The 20,051-nt window shown below is 46.9% G+C and overlaps 1 protein-coding gene across 2 annotated transcripts in view; it reads right to left on the reverse strand.

Moving 5' to 3' along the window:
* Window positions 1-5,890: 5,890 nt before the first annotated feature.
* ELAPOR1 (endosome-lysosome associated apoptosis and autophagy regulator 1) overlaps window positions 5,891-20,051 on the reverse strand; it is a 71,927-nt gene continuing 57,766 nt past the window's right edge. Inside the window, exons 10-23 of one of the 2 annotated variants that reach the window (XM_014780080.2) lie at window positions 19,277-19,405; window positions 18,782-18,872; window positions 16,871-16,976; window positions 16,464-16,601; window positions 15,165-15,428; window positions 13,458-13,631; window positions 10,706-10,886; window positions 10,306-10,402; window positions 9,709-9,810; window positions 8,390-8,516; window positions 8,134-8,312; window positions 7,273-7,438; window positions 6,974-7,029; window positions 5,891-6,212 (exon numbers count right to left, since the gene is read on the reverse strand). In XM_014780080.2, the coding sequence (XP_014635566.1) occupies window positions 6,113-6,212; window positions 6,974-7,029; window positions 7,273-7,438; window positions 8,134-8,312; window positions 8,390-8,516; window positions 9,709-9,810; window positions 10,306-10,402; window positions 10,706-10,886; window positions 13,458-13,631; window positions 15,165-15,428; window positions 16,464-16,601; window positions 16,871-16,976; window positions 18,782-18,872; window positions 19,277-19,405 (1,910 nt within the window). In that variant the 3' untranslated portion in view covers window positions 5,891-6,112. The remainder of the gene's footprint in view (window positions 6,213-6,973; window positions 7,030-7,272; window positions 7,439-8,133; window positions 8,313-8,389; window positions 8,517-9,708; window positions 9,811-10,305; window positions 10,403-10,705; window positions 10,887-13,457; window positions 13,632-15,164; window positions 15,429-16,463; window positions 16,602-16,870; window positions 16,977-18,781; window positions 18,873-19,276; window positions 19,406-20,051) is intronic. The other variant, XM_004420734.3, reaches the window with a different exon arrangement.

Below are 20,051 nucleotides of genomic sequence, written 5' to 3' on the forward strand. Positions count from 1 at the left end.
GACCCCCAACTAGACAACAGCTAGGCCAACCCCTTTATCTTCTGTATGAGGAAACTGAAGCCCAGGGAGGTTAAGCAGTGGAACCAAAACCTGAATACTGGTTAAGTGTCTAAAATAGTCTCTTTGGGCTTGTCCTTTTGTTAGCATTCCTTAGCAGAAAACAGGGCCTTGAGGAACTTGGCTAGAAAATGTGGCTTTTTCTCATAGGGCAGAGACCGCTGGATATCTGCATCTTTATCTCCATAGGACCTGCCCAGGGCCTTACACATGGTAGGTCTTATTACATCCTGTTGGGTAAGTGAGTTGCAAGGAGTAAGCTGAGGGGTTAGAAGCTTGTTGCAGGATCAGGGAGCAGAATCCTAGGTGAGATACTGCCTTGGGGGTCCTGGGCAGGTAGCGGGCAGCCCAGAGGGAACCTACAGAAAGGGAGCAAGAAAAGAAGGCAGGGCACCCAGCCATAGAGGCCATCCTCAGTTTTCGCCAGTTCAGAGCTGGCTGATGTGGGAGGGCTCTCTGGGGCCTCGCTTTAACACCTCTTTGCATTCCTCTCTTTGTCTTGGGTTTGGAGTTGGATTTCTCAGTGTTTGACATGCAAGCTCTATCCTCTCATTCCTCTGCTAGAAGTCTTCAGCAGCTACCTGTTGGCCTCAGGAGAATGTCCAAACATAGCTTGCAAAGTCCTTCATGATCTGCCCCCCTACCAGCTTCTCTAACATGTTCCCTGTTTATCTCTCGGCATCCCTCTCACACTCCGCATCCCGAGCTACTTGTAGCTCCCCTCCCTTGCCTCTGAGCCTTTGTATAAGCTCTCTCTCTGTGGAACTCCCTTTCCCTCCCCTGTTCCTCCAAACTGGTTAATTCCTCCTCCCCCTAGAAGCCTTCTCTGATACCCTCTGTACCCCTACTCCCAGATTGGTTCAGCACCCTTCTAGTTTCCCACAGTACGGCAGCATTTAACATACTGTTTCAGGAGGAACTGACAACCCAACCTCCAGCTCTCGGGGGCCCACACCCTTCTATCAGAGACACAATAACAAAGGAAGTTGATGTTGCTGTCTTTGGGCAACCAAGGAAGAACCATTTAAAAATAGCATGGGTCAGGGAAAGCTGCCAGGACCTGGGGGTACTTTGATCCTGCCTCTCCCTCTGTTAGAATTGGAGTGAAGTGTCAATTCTCCTACCACATCTTACAGAGAACGGCGTTTTATGTGGGATTGTTAACTTCAGCACTAAAGTGGAATTAGTTTTTATTCCAAATACTGCTTGAATAGCTCTTCATTTATTCATAAAGTTTTGTATTTGCAGCCCTACCTCAATTTCTCTGTCTCTTCAATAGCCATTGTTGCTCTGTGGTTCTTGATTAATTAAATGCCTTCTTTAAGGTTTAGACCAAGTCATTAGTATCTTCTTGCCTGGTCACCTGACAATGCATTTCCCTTCTTTGTCGGTAATTGGGAAACCGTTAAAATCATCCACACATTTCCCCCCACAGTTTCAAGCTTGGTCACATCTGTTGCTTTGATGCATTGGGACACTGCGCAGTATATGGCTGAATTCATGTTAAGTGAACTGCAGTGCTCCCATGTCATTGTCTCTTCACTGTTGTATCTCCAGCGGGTGAGCCAGGGAAGCTTTCACAGTGAGGTGACTTTGAAGGCTTGGTAGGGGTCTGTCTGGTGAAACGCGGGGTGCAGAGTCAGAGGCATATGCCAAGGCGGGGAAACATGAAAGAGCTTATGATTGAAGTACAGTCAAAAGTTCAGTGTGATTAGAGTGTAAGGGTGGGCTATTAGGGACTTTGTATGCCACATTACTAAATCTGTGGGAAGCGCAGTTTCTTCTTCTATTATAATGGGGATAGGACCCGCCTCCAGGGCCGTTCTGAGAACTAGTGGGCAATGCTGCGAAAGCACCTAGTGCAGGCTTGGTACATAGAGAAGCCACATTAATCTGAGTTTCCTTTCCTGCTTTCCTCCTTAAGAGTTTAGGTTTTATCCTATATGCAGGAGTGATATTTAAAATATTTAACCGCCCTTACAACCCAGGTACCACCTAGTCAAAACAGATGTCACAACCAGCCAGCTGAGGGGAATTCTTTTCAGGGGATCAAGTGAAGGAAAGCACTGAAGCAGGAAGATCCAACTACTCTGGCAAAAGCTCGGTCCTTAATGTTCCCTAGGATTTTATCCACGTGTAGTCTATAATGATCCACTTCATCAAAGAAGCTAATTTTACTTGTATTTGTGGACACACTGTTATGTGGCTGGCCTCAATGCCACCCGAAAGACAACTGAACTGGAAGGGAAGGGAACTGTCATGCTAAGATTTTATGTATCTCTTTTGATCCTCACCCAATCTTGGGAGGTAAGGTATCATTAGATGCATTTTATTATTGTGGAAACTGAGGCTTTGGTTGTTGGCTGATTCCTCAGGTGGTAAGAGGCTTCTAGCCTAGGTCCATATTGCTCCAAAGTATGCTGTTTTCTGTCACTCTGGGGTTCCAGAATCCTTCTCGTCTTCGGTTTAAGCTTCAAAGACACTTATCATTTCTCACTCACCCATCCAGCCACCCAACCCATGTTCAAGGAAAACAACTCGAAAGGTATGTTTTTATTTCACACACAAAAAAATGTGACATGCAGTTCCCATCCCCTAACTGCTCTTGGAATACAGAGTAAAAAGGAAATCGGATCAGTCTTGATGAGACAAAATTTTGGTTTCACAAAGCTGAAAAATCCATTACAGTCTCTGTTGTATAAATATAGTCAGTCTTATCTTTAATGTAAAGTCAGACAAAAAAAAAAAAAGCTTTGTTGGCCTAAGAAATCCCCTGGTCCTTGAAAACACCACAATCTTCATTTGTATTCCCAGCCAAGCACAGGTGGCGCCTACATGATGAGAGTTATTTGTGTGTCCTAGGACTCTAGGTAAACAAATGGGATTTAAATAGTTTATCTACTGAGCCCACACTTCCTCCCCCAGTAGCTTGTGCAAACCACCATAGCCTAAGTTTAAGGGCTAAAGGCTTTTCCAATATAAAACCTAACATATGACTGTTCTAAAATTGATTATAGTGATGGATGCACAATTCTGTGAATACACTAAAATCCACTGAATTGTACATTTATTTTTTTTTTATAATTTTTATTTATTTATTTTTTTCCCCCCAAAGCCCCAGTAGATAGTTGTATGTCATAGTTGCACATCCTTCTAGTTGCTGTATGTGGGACACGGCCTCAGCATGGCCGGAGAAGCGGTGGGTCGGTGCGTGCCCGGGATCCGAAGCCGGGCCGCCAGTAGCGGAGCGCGTGCACTTAACCGCTAAGCCACGAGGCCGGCCCAAATTGTACATTTAAAATGAGCAAATTGAGGCCAGCCCAGTAGTGTAGTGGTTGGGTTCATGTGCTCTGCTTTGGTTGCCCAGGGTTCTCAGGTTTGGATCCTGGGCACGGACCTATGCACCACTTATCAAGCCATGCTGTGGCAGGCGTCCCACATATAAAGTAGAGGAAGATGGGCACGGATGTTAGCCCACGGCCAATCTTCCTCAGCAAAAAGAGGAGGATTGGCAATGGATGTTAGCTCAGGGCTAATCTTCCTCACAAAAAGAAAGAAATAAAAAAATAAAATAAAATGAGCAAATTGTATAGGATGTGAATTATCTCTCTCTAATAGAGCTGTTAAAAAATATCTAACGTGTGTCTAAGTTGCTAAAGGAGCAACAGGTGACCCTGATAGCATAACACAGGAGTTCCTGGCCGGACACGGGGAAGATCTGTAGAAGTTGGTACACTAAGGGACAGTAAAAGGGAAATCCTTCAAGTATTATTGGAGTTTGAGGTTGCTCTGGGGACATTCAGTTTTAAGATGTCAGAATAAAGTCAACAGGGTATGTACTTTCTCCTACTCCTTCCAGAATAGTCTAAGGACCTTCTGTGGCCTTTGTCACAAAAGAAAGTTATTCAGTGGGAAAGCAGATACCCAAGGTGTTGCTGAGACTACAGGAAATTTCAGACTGGAGCTCACGAGCTCACTATCTGCATCCGTTGGGAGGAATTCCCACATGGCCACAGGTTCTGAGAGCCTGACTCCCACATGAGGAGAGAGAATTCGGATATCAAAGAAAATCTTCTAGATTTATTGAACCAGAGGGACTGCCTGCCTGCAGTGATCTGTTGTTGGCCAGAAGTCACAGCAGGGCTCCAGTTCTCCCTGACCCTTTTACAAGACCATTGCCAGGGCAGCAATTGCTAATCAGATCAGCAAACCATTTTGTGGCAGACAAACCACTTAGAAATGCCATCTCCATTCTATACCTACCATCTGGTCACCAAATGGCCGTTTGAGAAGGGAGACAGGCTAAAACCATGGGCCACTGGGCCCTTGACCACGAGATAGTCATTCTAGGCAGATAGTGAGGGAGAATTGCCAGTAGTTGAAAGAAAAAGAGAATTTAAACTCTCGCTTTGGTTTTACTGTTCTAGTTACTTAAAGTTCATCGATTATATCTGGTGTAAAAGTGGAGAAAATGGGCACAGAGGACACTCGCTTTACTCACCTTTCAAAAGGGTGCTGCCAGAAATTGGGGCCAGAAGTCTTTTTACTTTTTAGCACACAAAGGAAATGAGAACAGGAAAAAGGGAAGGACAGGGGCTTGACAGTGCAAAGTGTCCCAATTTGGTGAACACCTTGTTCACTCCCCTAGTCTTTCCTCCTTGAAGCCTGATCTGATTCTGCTGCTGGGTTATGGGCTGGGAGTCAATTCGTTTTTTGGCCAGCCTAGAAGCTGTTTATTCTGTGGCTGAGCAGGTGAGGTAAGCTTAGAAGCAGACATCACGGCCACCTCAGGTCCATCCCATTGTGGGCTGGATCCCTAGTAAGGCCCCATTAAAACTTTGGCCTCCTTGTGTTCTTTCAAAATATGACACCCCCAAGGCTGGCACCGTGGCATAGTGGTTGGGTGTGCACTCTCCACTGCTGGCGGCCCGGGTTCGGATCCTGGGCGCGCACCAACGCACCGCTTGTCAGGCCATGCTGTGGTGGCGTCCCACGTAAAGTGGAGGAAGATAGGCACGGATGTTGGCTCAGGGCCAGTCTTCCTCAGCAAAAAGGAGGAGGATTGGCACGGATGTTAGCTCAGGGCTGATCTTCCTCACACACACACACACAAAAATATGACACCCCTGTTCCGTGACATGGCCCAAGCCTCTAAGAATGGGGACTCAAGGATGGGGAATTTTCCTTACTGGCAGGGTTTGTCATCTCTGTGTGTAAAAGCAGGTAGAGAATGACATTAGAACATCAGAGTTTGGGGCTTACTTGGTTCCCTTTAGTGTCACAGGGAGATAGTGGGAGGTGAAAAAAAAGAAACAAAGAAAATGAGGAGGAGAGCTCCACTAGGGCTTTGGGCTTTTTCTTGATGAACTTTTTCCTTTGGCTCCAGGGGAATATTTATCACTTACTTAAGAAAAGGGAATGAACGGCCTAGTTTAAAAAATGAAACAAAATAAAAGCTTCCTTACTGCCTTTCTTTATGCTTATCAAGCCTTTTCTTACTCAGGCCTTACTCAGCTGGCCCTCGGCCTATCCATTACACTCAGTTTGAGCTGGTTATCCAGGAGAGATGAATCCAGGCTGCCATGAAGATGGTCCCCCAGGGGACGCCAAGACCCTCCTCACCCAGCCTCTCTCCTAGAGAGATCATGAGCTGAGGGCATTTGATCAGAGAAACTCCCAGCTGCTCTGCCCTTCAATAAGAGGACAGAGGAAGTAGTTTCTATATTTAGGAAGAGAGAAATATTTTCATTCCAGAGTTGTAAGAATTACGAGCAGATGAAGCTATGGCTCCGGTAGCTGAACAATTTTGAGAAACAAGAATCAAGCAAGGGAGTAATATACAAACAAAGTGTGGGTGTATTTGGCAGGTTTGAGGCAAGCAGAAAGGAGAGTTTGGGTACTCTATAAAAAAACAAAAATCTGAAATTCAAACTTCTGATAAGGCCACAATGAAGAGATTTCCAGCAGTGCGTGTTGCAGGAAGCTGGCACCCAAATCGCCACAGGCTTGCAAGGTGTTGTGCCAAGGTGAGGAGGCAGGCGAGGCAGGGTGCCTCTCACAGGTCCATGTCTGGGCCTCCTGAGGATGTCTTCAGTGGCACCGAGTCAAATCCGTCAGGAGTCCTCTGAAAGAGAGATGGTGACAGGAGCTGGCCGCTGCACAGGGGCAAGCGTGGGGAACAAAGGACAGAAATGGAGAATAGGTGACAGAAGGAACCCTTATGGAATTCCTGCTCTCAGTGGCTTTGTGGAAACACAGACATAAGATACCCTCTATTCTTCTTGCTCCCTTCAGTCAGTCGGAGGATAAGAAAAATCTTTAAAACCCCTGCTTTGCATCTTTGCTGATGCCAAGACTTGAGGGTCCCAGGGTGAATTGTTCTCCCATAGGTAAAAAAAATCAAGGTCTAAGGAGGGCAAGGGAGTCACCCTGCTAGGTCAGCACCAAGGGAATGAGATTCAGCCATCTAAGCACCTACCTGCCTTCCTTTCCTCACCATCCCTCAGTCCTCTCCTCCCTCTTACCTTCCTCCCCACCCACACCTGTTTGGATGAACTGGTTCAGGGTGGCAGTGAGGTGTGGGTGCTGGCAGAGAGGGGCTGTGGAGGGCTGTGGCCCTGGAGGAGCTGCTTGGATGCTCTTTGCTGGCCCCATGGCCAGCGACAGTGATGTCTGTATTGCATTCATGAGCTTCATACTCACTCACCCACCTACACAGAGCCAACTCTCCCAGCTCAGAATTGCTCAGTGTTGAACGCCTTAGACTTAGCTATGACTCAGCCCCTAAAGGATGGGGCCCAGACATCTGGGGGATGGCACCCTCCAGTGGTCAAAAGAGAGCCTCACTTCTATCAGAAGTTGAACCTACAGATCACCTCATCCCCTCCCTCCAAAAAAAAAGGGAAATGATTCTTACAACATGGTTGGTTCAGTACTCCTTCTGGAAGTTAAAAGGCCCAAACAGTCCATCAACTGGAGTGCATGTTGGGAGAGAAGGAGCCTGGTCAAGAGCAGCCCTGGGCCCCAGGGGAAAGAGTATTGGTGTGGAAATACAGAGGGCAGAAGCCAGGATTTTCAGGGTGGGGGGACAGAATAGTCTGGAGGGTGGGGAGCAGAGTAGTGGTCCCTGAACAGTGTGAGGCCATTCAGGGTCCTAGGACTGGTGTCTTCGCCAGCCCTCCAGGCTGACCTCAGTGCACTGGCCAGGCTTCCTACCTTGGAGGTAAACGATTTGATCTTCCCAAAGAGTGACTTCTTGCTGGTAAAGATGAGGTCATCCTCCACGTCCTCGCCTTCCATAATGGCACAGCTGTCGGCTGCTGGCAGGTCACAGTCCTTGAGGGTGGCATTCATCACCAGCTTGGAGTACTTGTACTCTAGTCTGTGAAACAGGGAATGGGAAAGACAAGACACCAAAGTGTGGAATAAGAGGAAAACAAGGGGCCAGCCCCAGCGGCCATGCTGTGGTGGCAACCCATATACAAAATAAAGGAAGATTGGCATAGATATTAGCTCAGGGCGAATCTTCCTCAAGCAAAAAAAGGAAGATTGGCAACAGATGTTAGCTCAGGGCAAATCGTCCTCAGGAAAAAAAAAAAAAAAAGAGGAAAAGAGGGAGAGAGGCTGGGCTATAAACAGATATTCCCATACCATGGCTAGAAACTGAAGCATAGCAAAAGGGTGTTGGGCTGGGCATAGAGCCAAGGAATCTTGGCTCTTGGGTCAGTGATCTTGTTTCCTTAAAGCTGGCTGTTTCTGTGATCTCAAAGCTTAATAGAAATATTGGAATTGTAAAGTCATTATTATTATTATTAATAATAACAAATCAAGGATACTCTTTGCTTTTCTTTTGAGAATCTAACAGCCATTTGTAGACTGCCATGTGGTACCATCCCTGTTCAGCAGGCAGGATAACCAAGGCATACACTGGATAAGTGGCTCAACAAGTGGCCAGAGTCACGGGGTCTGTGGCCAACTCCAGAGAAAAGCCCCATGAATTTATACTCTCAGATGTCCTCCTCCTGGCTCAGTGATCCCACCCTGTCCCTCCCCAAACTCCAATACCCCATCGTGTACTTTTGATTCTTTTTCCAAAAGTAACAGGTCAAGACGGTGAGCAGGATGGCAGTACAGGTGCCTGCAGAGATGCCTACTTTCAGCCAGAAATCTATCGTTTTGCAGATGGTGACTCTCTGCTCAGGCAGGGAGATGCCACCTGTGCATAGCTTTGGTTCTCGCCACACGTAAGTAGTCTTCTGTTGGGGAGAAAAACAAGGAACTCAGAGATCACATTCCTTTCTCTCCTGGGAAATCCCCAAGCAGAGAAACCTACCTGGATCCCAGCCACACAGCTGCTGACGATAGTGTGGTAGTCAGCAGCCGAGCAGAGCGGGCAAGCGGCCACACTCTCCCACAGGAAGTGGAAGTTACAGCCATCACAGGTCCCATCAGAGCATGTTCTGGCAAAGCAGAAAGGAGACCTGAGTGCTCACTTGCTGGACCGGAGGGGAAGATCTGGTTGGAATCCTGTCATCTCATAGCTTGCCTGATCCATCTTCTCCTTGCCAAACTGTTAGCTCCACCAGGATCCTTCCATCTAGTCTTTAACACAGGCTTCACTCTCCAATTTCCCTGATGATAAGAGGCCTTTCCAACCTCCACCAGGCTCCCCACCCTCTGCCCGTTTGCTTCTGCTGACATCAGATGAGAGCTAATGTAAGGTGTCTGAGCTCTAGCATGGCTGCCCAACCAAGCCCTCAAAGGCTCCTGTTCTCCCCATTGACATGTGACACTTTGCCAAAGCCATTTTGATGCATCTTCCCGGGGGTGGGGTTCAGGAATGGACTTCAGGTCATGGATATCTGTTATGTACTTTACTGTGATGTTTACAACACAAACAATGATTTTACATTTTGACACCACTGCTGGGTCAGACTGTCCTGCTTTGCTCCCCATCTCCCCGATCAGTTGTTGTTCAGGAGCTGCATCTCCCAGCCCATCTTCCTCAAGATACCAGTGCCCCTCATGATGTTAGTGGGTGTTATGTGGGGGAAAAAAAAGGAGGTGGGGGGAGGGGTACTGAAATAAAATTAGTTTGGGAATTCTCGATTTAGTGCACTCAGCTATTAAACTCAGACTTGGGTCTTTTAGTTGTGGAGAGAGTCCTAGGAGTCCCTAAACCTTTACCAATCCTAATAATAGCAAGTACATGCCAGACACCCTGAGAAGTCCTCAAGTCTCATTGTCTCATTTATCCTTTCAATAAGTTCTCTGAGAGAACTTATTATTATCTGAATTTATAGATAAGAAAAAAGAAGAGATAAGATAAGAAATAGAGAAGATAAGAAATGTATCCATGATAACATAGCTAGTAAGTGGAGGAGGTTAATGAAATCTGGCTCTCTGCCCCAGCAGTTAGCCACTTTGCTGTGCAGCTGCCCCTGTAATGGTCTGGGAATGTGAAGGTAGCTTTGACTATTCCTGCTGCCTCATTCTTGACATCTGAAGATTGAGGGTTTGGAGCCATAACTGTGTCCCTAAGAGCTCACTGATGGATCTCACACTGTTTTCTCTTTTGCTCTTTTTCAGTAATCTTTGGCTCTTGGGATTGGAATGAGTCCAAGGAAGGGAGACTTTGTTACATCCCTTTACCTTGGCAGCGACAGACTTCCAGGGACAGATTTTAGTGGACTGCATCTGATGCGGATGGTGGTTGATCTCCCAGAACTGCAGGACTGGGTCACATCATTGGACCTGCAGAGAAAGCCAGCCCCAGGGGGAATGAGTCAGTCATCTGTGCCATTGGAGAGCCACTAAGTGAAGTCAACATGGAATGAATGATTCCCTTGCTGGGGAAGTCAGGACTTGGGCTCTAGCCTGACACACAAGAGTGCATAGGCCTTGGTTTATACATGGACAGAGTGGGGATCAGGGAGATCTGGTCAAGGGGAAATGCACTGGTCTAGGAAAGGTTAGCATGTATATAACACTGGAGTCTCCTTGGGCGGGAAGGGAAGTCGGCCACAGACCATATTTCTCCCTGCCTCCAGGGGCAGACCTGCCCCAGTACTACCCAAGCAGCTGGGATCAGGGAACTCCCAGCCTTTAGCTGTCATTGCTGGGCAGATCTGCTAGACCTTGGTTGTGTTCTGGCTTGATAAGTATAGGTGGCTAGAGAGGGAGGGATGCAGCAGAAATTGTGGAGGAGCCCTAGGTTTCACTCGCATTAGCCTGGCCTCTCATCTTCACCTATAAAAGAAGATCACGTCCGGTATTCCCAAGGACTCCGGGTGGAAAAGGTCAGCTGGGGAGGTGATTCCATCCAGAGTCATATCTGTTGTCACCCCTGCCAAATTAGAGCTCCTAATTAGTTCCTACTAGCAGCATTCACTGGCAATCACTTCAATTCTTTTAATACCAGTCCACATACAACCTTCCTTCATCTCATCACATGCCCAGGTGGCTCATGGAAGGGTGAACCAAAGGTCTGTCAGAGACCCCAGGGGCACTTGGTACCCAGGATGGAATAGAAAACAGAGGTCAAGAGGTTGGGCCCCTCATCTGGGGCCTTTTACCTGGGAGCCTGGTAGCCTCACTCTCTCGTACACACATACAAGCTCAAACAGGCTGGAGCAGCTGGGTTACTCACCGATAAGTCGATCAGCGAGGCTGACAGGCTGCGAGGACACCCTGGCCTTGTAGCCTGTCACCTCTGGGGGAATGATGACCGCCTGGCAGATGTAGGCTGTGATGGACTTGGAGAAACCTGACTCACCCTCAGGAATCCGGAGGTCAGTGACATTGTCGGTGCACACGGCCATTTTCTTACCCTGGGCAGGGGGATGTGGGAAGGAAGAAGTGGGAAGGAGTGAGTGGTCACAGAAGAACTCCCAAAAGGGAACAGGGAATAGTTTTTCACATCCAAAACTTCAACCTTCCAATGATATGTTGCAGTGGAATGATTCATCCCAGTTCTAATTACAAGACAGGTTAAAAAAAAAGAATAGCTAAGAATAAGACCTAGGTGTCCTAGTTTCTGGAACTCTGGCCCAGAGATCCTCAGTCTTTTTGTTTCCTTGGAGTCACCTGGGAGCCCTACATGAGCAGGTTGTGATGGTGGCATTTGGAGATCTAATCTACCAGCCCATAGGTTAAGGGACTTCCTTATCCTAGTCTTCTAGGCCGATACTGAAATATGTAACTGACCCCATGAAATTTCTTTGAACGTCTGGCCTGGTTCATATTCCCCTTCTGTGTCTCCCTTGGTGCTGTGATTCTACCATGCTTGTCTTGGAAGCACTTTACAGACGGAGACTCTCAGGGGTTAAAACAGACCCCATAGCCAGCCCCTTCCCTGCCTTGGGGTAGGATATCTTAGGACCAATTGGAACCTATTCCATTAAAAAAAATTTTATCAAGAGAAGAAAGTTTCCTTCTCCTCCAGTCTTTAACAACCCACACTGTACAGAACTCTGGAAGACAGCAGGAATTGAGACTCCTTCTTCCTCAAGATTTCATAATAGAAGAAATATTGAGATATTGGTCCTTCAAAAATGTTTATGGAATATCAATATATAACATGTTTGCTAATATAAAATCATTTGTTCAATATTGTAAGTGGACTAAGATTTAAAATATAGGATTTTCAATGTCATAAATTTTATTACAAATGGAGCTAAATTGCTAAATCTGGTACCTCAGTTTATTTTAGATTGTAATTTCTAGATTTTAAGAAATAAAGAACATGAGAACAGGAAGAAACCTTCACATCATAATAAAACAAAGAGTTATTTTGTCTTTGAACTGAAGGTCCATAGTGTGACAGTACACAGTAGGCATTTCTGAAAAGAAAGGAGCAAAGCAAAAAGAAAAGACACAAACTCTTGAAATTCCCCATCTTCATCTCTCTCCCCACTCACTGAATGAAACTTTTGCAACATGGGGCTTGCTTTCATCAGTCTCAATTCCTGAGTTATCACCATCACTTCTGAGGCTTTATTTTAACTTCTTCAAAGACTTTTAAAAACAAGATAGATGGGCTGGCCCCATGGCGTAGCGGTTAAGCGCATGCGCTGCACTACTGGTGGCCCAGGTTCGGATCCTGGGCGCGCACCAACGCACCGCTTCTCCGGCCATGCTGAGGCCGTGTCCCACATACAGCAACTAGAAGGATGTGCAACTATGACATACAGCTATCTGCTGGGGCTTTGGGGAAGAAAAAAAGGAGGAGGATTGGCAATAGATGTTAGCTCAGAGGCGGTCTTCCTCAGCAAAAAGAGGAGGATTAGCATGGATGTTAGCTCAGGGCTGATCTTCCTCAAAAAAAAAAAAAGAAAAAAAAATAATAAAATAAAAAATAAAAACAAGATAGAGACATCTATCTCTAATCTTTCCTAGATTAGTTTATTTCTTGACATGTTCTCTGTATAAACACAAATCAACTTTTTTGCAGGCTGCATTAGATGGGTAGAAGCTGTGTGGTGTAAAGGCCTCATTTCCACACAAAGTCACAGAATAAATGCTCAAGATGCTCTTTATTTTGTAACATTTATTTTTTATTTATTTACTTACTTTATTTTTTTTGTGTGAGGAAGATCAGCCCTGAGCTAACATCCATGCCAATCTTCCTCTTTTTGCTGAGGAAGACTGGCCCTGGGTTAACATCTGTGCCCATCTTCCTTCACTTTATATGGGACGCCGCCACAGCATGGCCTGACAAGCGGTACCTCGGTGTGCGCCCAGCCGCCAGCAGCGGTGTGCGCACTTAACCGCTACCGGCCACCGGGCCGGCCCCATATTGTGTAACATTTAAAAGTAACTTTCTGACTGCTAATTCTGGCGTGTTTGTAATTTAGTCAAGTGCAGTAGTGGTGTGACTGCCCTTTCCATTTCTACCTTTCAATTTTGGACCCAAAACATTTGTAGCAGCGTGAAGTGGCTGATGGTAACATTCTTTCCTTATCTTATAAAGCCTTTCATGTTACTTTCCTTCATTTGTACTATCAGCAAAGATACATGTAGATACATGAACTAAGAACAGTTTATTTCATCCAGCCTCCAGAAAACACACGACAAGCGCCGTGATTAGTGAAGACTGCTTTTTGAAGGAAAAAAGAAATCTTCCTCTTGCGTAGTTTTTATATCCTTATTTTGAAGGAATAAAGGTCAGGTAGGAGTAAATGAACACCTTATTTTAAACACTTTTAATTTCCTAAATGTTTATAATTGAAATGATTTAATTTTAGAGGAAAAAGTCCTCAGGGAGAACAATAATCATTTAAAAAGCTTTGAGGCTTCTCAATCCCCTGTGGCCCGGAGGTCCTCCAGCTGTTCCCCCGTGTCCTCTCTGGCCTCGGATCCCCTGGCGACCCCTCCCGGTGCTCAGCACTTGCACGCCTTACCTGGTTTCCACAGAGACCGAAGGTGAAGTGATGGAAATATTTCAGCCCTTTGGAGGTGAAGCTTGGCGCTCCAGCCAGAGAGACGGTATCCGCCAAAGCCAGGAAGTTGTAGTTGAAAGTCCTGCTTGGAGTGCTGACTGAGAAGGTGCAGTCGTTGTAACACAGAGAGTGGATCTGAGGGGAAAGGGACCGTCAGGCCGGCTGCTCCAGTAGCTGAGGAGACCCCGGCGGAGAGTGGCAGTCACTCTCCCCAACTCCGTCCAGCCCAAGTAGGGTGAGAGAAGAGGAAGTAAGGATTGGGGGTGGGCATGAAAAGAAGTGGAACAGGGAGGGGCTGGTGGGGTTTGTGTACATCTTGCCATTCAATTATTAGCACATATATGATGTGCAAACCCAAACCTATTGTTTTTCAGCAGGTAGTCTGGTCTGATTCTATAGCCTTGTCCCTATGCCTAGATTCTAGAACTCTCTCAAGACACAATATAGCCCTCCTTACTTTCAAGCAGAAGACAGCGAGGTGCTAATTGGAAGAAGGGTGTCCAGGATGGCAGAAGAGAAACTACCAGCCTTGCCCCCCATTTAAAACTACCAGACTACCCCCTACCCCCATTTGAAACTCTCTGAACCCTGCTTCCTCCTTCCCAGGTTCTCTGTAGGAACTGAACCTCAAAAGGGGCTTTATTTCCCACAAGCCCCTTCCTGGCTCCCTCTTAGGTCCCCTTCAGCAGCAGCCTCACACAACTGTCATTCCCTCCCACAGCAGCAGATGGAGCCCCAGGGAGGAAGTTTGTGGCAAAAGTCCAGGGTGCCCAAAAGAGGTTGCCGGGGTCTGCAGAATTTTTGCACAGCTAGACTGAACAATGTCTGCAGATTGTATAAATAATGCCTTACAGATGTATGTCCACGTGGTTGTGATCAGTAAAATACAAGTTCACTTAAAAGCATTAATGAATAACTAAGAGCTTTTAGTCATAGTACTTTCTTGGACTCAGAAAGTACATGGGGGAAATAGCACTGTTCCACTTTAGAGGAAAACCACTGGATAGAAGGAGGGCCGGCCCCGTGGCTTAGGGGTTAAGTGCGCGCGCTCTGCTGCTGGGCGGCCCAGGTTCGGATCCCGGGCGCGCACCGACGCACCGCTTCTCCGGCCATGCTGAGGCCGCACCCCACATACAGCAACTAGAAGGATGTGCAACTATGATATACAACTATCTACTGGGGCTTTGGGGGGAAAATAAATAAATAAATAAATAAAATAAAAAAAAGAAGGTATTAATGCCAATTAACCACATGTCTCAGGAAAGGGGGGTTACTGTTCCAAAGAAGAGGGGGCAAATTCCCATGATAACAGGCTGGATTGAAGTAGGCTGAATTAGGGCCACAGGTCCCACTATTCCTTCCCTTCAGGTCTCTGCACAGATGCCAAATAACCGTCTGGACCAGAGGGTCACAGATCTCCCTGACCTATCTCCTAAAGATGAGACTTGTCCATGACTGAGGCCTAGACCCTGAAAACCAACTGCTACAGCTAAGAACTCACTATCCATGGTCACAACCTGGATAGCATATTCCCAGGACTCCAACCTGGGAGTATGCTACGGGGAGTCCTTGGGTAGCAGCCCCTCAAGAACCCCACCCAGGACCCATATCCTCTGAGGTGGCCCAACCAGAGGACCAAGGTTAGGATGCATGGCCAGCTGTTGGCACCTCATTACTCTTGGTCCCTGGACCACACGGCATGCAGGCCTGGATGCCATAAGGCTGGTGGGCTTTCAGGATTGTGTCAGGGGGACAGGAGTGGCAGGTTCCCGAATCCCGATCAATGTAGTAGCCAGCAGGACAAGAGGTGCAGGAGGAGCCCATATCGGAGGCTTCCAGGGCACAAGGATGGCAGTAGGAGGCCACTCCATCCATGACATTGGTGACGTTGATGGAGTAGATCTTGGCAACATCATTAGTGTACTTTCTACCCTGGAAACAAGGAAACAAGAGGAGAGCGGGCGGAGGCCTGAGACAACAGCAGCAATTGAATTCTCTGGAAATGGTAAAGTGTGACAATCTTTCTTATTCTATGATACTTGAGACAAATCTTAGAAGCATCCTATTCTTTTTACTCACTTAACAGTAACTCTTTATGTATATTTTGTGTCATTTTAAAACAAGACTGAACCGCTTAAAACGATATATAAAAATATTAAGTACCATGGGGGAAATATGCAGTAGATACTCATTTGAAAAAAGCAGGTCTCTTCCTTATAAAAGAAAAAAAATATATTTATAGAGAAATAAAGACTGTATAGGAGATACTCTAGATGTTAACTGGGTTATCTCTGGGTAGTAGGATTACGGGACATTTTACTTCTTCTTTTTGCTTTTTTCTATCTTCTAAGTTTTCTGCAATGAACCTGCATTACTTTGAGTTAAGAAAATAAAACCAGAGTTATTATTATTAAAAATAACAATAGGGGGGCTGGCCCGGTGGCACAAGTGGTTAAGTGCACACGCTCTGCTGCAGCAGCCCGGGGTTCCCTGGTTCGGATCCCAGGCACGGACCGACGCACTGTTTGTCGAGCCATGCTGTGGCGGTGTCCCATATAAAGTGGAGGAAGATGGGCACCGATGTTAGCCCAGGGCCAATCTTCCTCGGCAAAAAAGAGGAGGATTGGCAGATGTTAGCTCAGGGCCGATCTTCCTCACACACAAAAAACAAACAATAGGGCTAAACAGAGTATACCAGGACCGGCACCACGCATGTCCTCAGAGGCTGCTGAGGAGGGACTGATAATTTAAGGAGCTTACAGTGTCATCTTTCCCCAGGAAGTCATTTGGACAAGGCTGGATGCTCCTCAGGGGGCTAGAATAGGCAGTTCTCTGCTTGACTCCATAGGATCCTTCGAACCCTTGGATTCTGAACCTCAAACTCATACTTCAGTGAATGCTAGGAATCCTCCCTGGTTCAGAGGTCTCTTCTAGGAGCTAGGGGTCTGAGGAAGGGGAAGAGCTTACTATGTCATGAAAAGTGGTCCTCTGGAAGGCCCAGGTGAAGCTCATGGTTGAATTCTCCTCAATGATGTAGGTGTAGGACTGTTTGCCTTTGGAACCTTTCCACGTCTCCACGGGAGTGTTGGTCCTGGAATTCACGCCCTGAATGCAAGACAAAAAAGTGAAGAAGGCACAATGGCTGGGTGGCTGGTAGGGGAGAGGGTGCCCACACCACTGCCATCCTGGGGGCCATCACAGTTGGTCAGACCCATGTTAAACTGTGAAGTCCCTGATAGATAGTCTGGGCCCTTCCTCTGTGAAAACACTGTCAACAGGGTGTCAGTTATATTGATGCACCAATGGGGCAGAGGGAGCCAACCCTCCCAATAGTCCTTAGAAGCCCCAAAGTGGGCAAAGAAAGGAAAACACACCACCATGAAGTAGAGCTCGCAGTTCACAGAACAGATGGTCTCAAAGACAAATGTGATCCTTGCCACTTCTTTATTCTCTGTGTCTGCCATCACCGACTGTGGAGGTCTGTGGGGGCAGAAATTAAAAGTCAGTTCCAGAGGCCAGGTGGTGCTTACTGAAGAGCCCAGACAGCAGCCAAGTGTCTGCTGGGGGACAGGATTAAGTTCTGAGTATGTTGGAAAGAGCATAGATTAAGTCCAATTCTGCCACCCTATCTATGTGACTTGACCTAGCCGAACTGTAGTTCCCTCATCTGTAAAATGAAGGTGATCATATCTTTCTTATTTACTTCCCATCATCGTGGTGAGACCCAAAGGCATAACAGATGTGGAAGTGCTTTGTAAAATGCCATATAGCCTTGCTAGCAGAGTGTGGTCCCCAGACCCACTGAACCAGCATCTGCACATTAACACGGTTCCAAGGTAATGCATATGCTCGTTAAGTTTCAAGAAGCCCCACTGTCATCAGGTGTAAGTTGTCTGCATTCACTTGCAGCTCGCTCTCCGGGATAGTGGGGGTTTTGCCTGGGTCAAATGAGCAGATATTTCAACTTGTAATTTCTTCAGCAAAGTTCTCAGGCTGGTCATTCTTTTGGGAAAGAGAGAGCCGTGCACAAATGGGTGGAGATGGGGGGTGGGGATGAGTGGGGTGGGGAAGTGCTTTACTACTGCAATCAGATTTGCAAATTGAAAAGTACTTTTGGAAATGTTACCCCCCAAAAGCCTAAAAGGTTTGCTCACCTCGAAAACATGGGATATATCTGCTCAGCTCTGAGTAATGTAAATCAGGGGAAGGGAAACTAATACCTTTTGAGTGACTACTGTGGGCTAAGCACGGTGCCAGGGAAGGAAAGGATGGGGCTTGAAGGAGGGAATGGAGAAGCCAGACTGGCAATAGGGAAGCCCATTCAGAGGTTGCCCCTCATCTTTAAAGCGCATACAGCAGAAGAGTTCACTTTGGCTTTGGAAATCCATTTATGGCTTTTCTTTTGACTTTGGCCATTTGCTCGAATTCTGAGGACTTCCAGTTCCCAGCTCCTGTCTATACAGTTGTGCTAACCAATGTGCTGGAAGAATCCTTGTAACCTGAGTTAGTCCAAAATCACAGACTCTGAATCCCCCTTGTTTTACAAATGAAAGCCTATAGGGGCACGGAGACTTTCCCAAGTTCACAAAGCCCTGTCTTCCAGTCCAGTGTTCTTTCCACTGTACCACACTGTCTGTAGTATTTTTTTTTAATGGCAAACAAATTGCTTGTTGTCCTAAGTCTTCTTGGGATATGGGGATAAATGTGACAATAAGAGCAATCCCTCCACTCTTCTTGCCCCAAATAAAGAAGAACTGTCTATGAGCACCTCTGGCCCGATTTTATCTTATCTGATGCTGTGAGGAGGAAGAATTCGAGTAGCACTCAGCCAATTGATGCGAGAAGCTGGAAGGATGAGAGAGCAGTAGGTAAATCAGCATGGGCAGCAACTAAGAACCTGTGTTGGCACTCAGGGGAACTTTGTCAGACCATTCCTGTGCTCCTCTTCTTTTTTTAAAGATTTTATTTATTCATTTTTTCCCCCCAAAGCCCCAGCAGATAGCTGTATGTCGTAGGTTCACATCCTTCTAGTCGCTGTACGCGGGACTCGGCCTCGGGTTGGACGGAGATGTGGTGCCTCGGGGCGCGCCTGGGATCCGAACCCGGGCCGCCAGCATCAGAGCGCGCGCACCTAACCGCCAAGCCACGGAGCCGGCCCTGTGTGCTCCTCTTCTGAACTGGTACTTCAGCATGCCAGAAGCCCTCCCTCCACAATATTCCAAGCTCTGTGGGATTTGGATGTGGCCACGGTGGCGTGAGCTTCCCCTTAGCTTTGTATTCCTCACCTAAATCCTGGCACAACCAGAGTGAGAATCATGAAGTCATTGTCTGAGGCCCCAACAGCTGTATAAATGTGGTCACCAGCCACCTCCCAACCTGGAAAAGGAGAGGGGAGAGTTAACACTCTAGTGGTCTCAGATGCAGGGCAAAAGTGTACCCAAATGACAGTCTGGAAGAGGGAGATAACACTGTCCTGGAGGCGTCCAGAACCACCGCCGAACACGAACCATGTTACCTATCCTGCTGCTTTGGTCAAAGACCCTGAAGCTCTCAGAGCAAGACTTTTGGAGTGTGTGCACGTTGTTTCTAGTTCGTTTCTGTCTCTAAAACTAAGGTTTGGCAGAATATAGGTCCATGAGGAATGGAACTTTCAAGGGAGTGTGTGGCATGATTAGCTCATTCTCCTCCAGACATCAATATTATGAAGAAATGGGAAGTTGGAAGAGCTCCTGTGGGAGTGCAGGGAGCTGACAGCTCATGGTAAGGGGAGAGGCAATTACCTGTCATGCCCTTGTACTCAAAGTTGATCCCACTGAGAACAGTCGTTTCCATGTTCGTGGGCAGCGTGTTCCACCATTTGTATTCGAACCCCACAGCAGGTTCAGTCCCAGCTGGGCAGTGGCTACAATCTGGGGGAACCACAAGATGCTCGCATTCAGCAGGAAGGCTGCAGCCACCCTCACTGGAGCTGCTGTCGCACAGACAAGGAGCAACAGTAGCGGGCAGCCAAACAAGGGAGGAGTTGAGCACCATTGCATGGTTATGTTGAGTTGGCTCAAAAACATTCTGACAATGTATTTAACAAACTCAAAACATAAACACTGACCCTTCATTCCAATATTCCAGGTATCCTTGCCCACCAAATTTTTCATTTCGAAACTTAAATGTATCTTCTAGTCTGATACATATAGTTCATTTTATTTGTCACATTATTATCAGTAAATGCATTCATATTAATAGGTACACAAATCCTCCAACTCCTTTTGCAGCATGGCTTACAAGTTCTGATTGTGTCAAACTGGCCACCCCAGCTCCCCAGACCTTCCAGGTAGCATCCCTGCCACGTGCTGGAAGCCTCTGGTGTGAGGACTGGGTACCTTCAGGCCTGAGTCACATTCACAGTTGGAATGGGGAGGAAGGCAGGTGTGACTCTGACCTACAGACAGCACCACCCCCCTGACCTCTTATCTCCTGAAGTTAGTCCTCAAAGGTGGCCTGGCCCTTACTGCCTCCCTCGGAAGGACAGAGTCCTCATTCAGCTGACCACTCTGAGTG

This window comes from Ceratotherium simum, chromosome 2 (assembly GCF_057802395.1).
Source record: "Ceratotherium simum simum isolate JZ-2026a chromosome 2, ASM5780239v1, whole genome shotgun sequence".
In the NCBI taxonomy this organism is placed as follows: domain Eukaryota; kingdom Metazoa; phylum Chordata; class Mammalia; order Perissodactyla; family Rhinocerotidae; genus Ceratotherium; species Ceratotherium simum.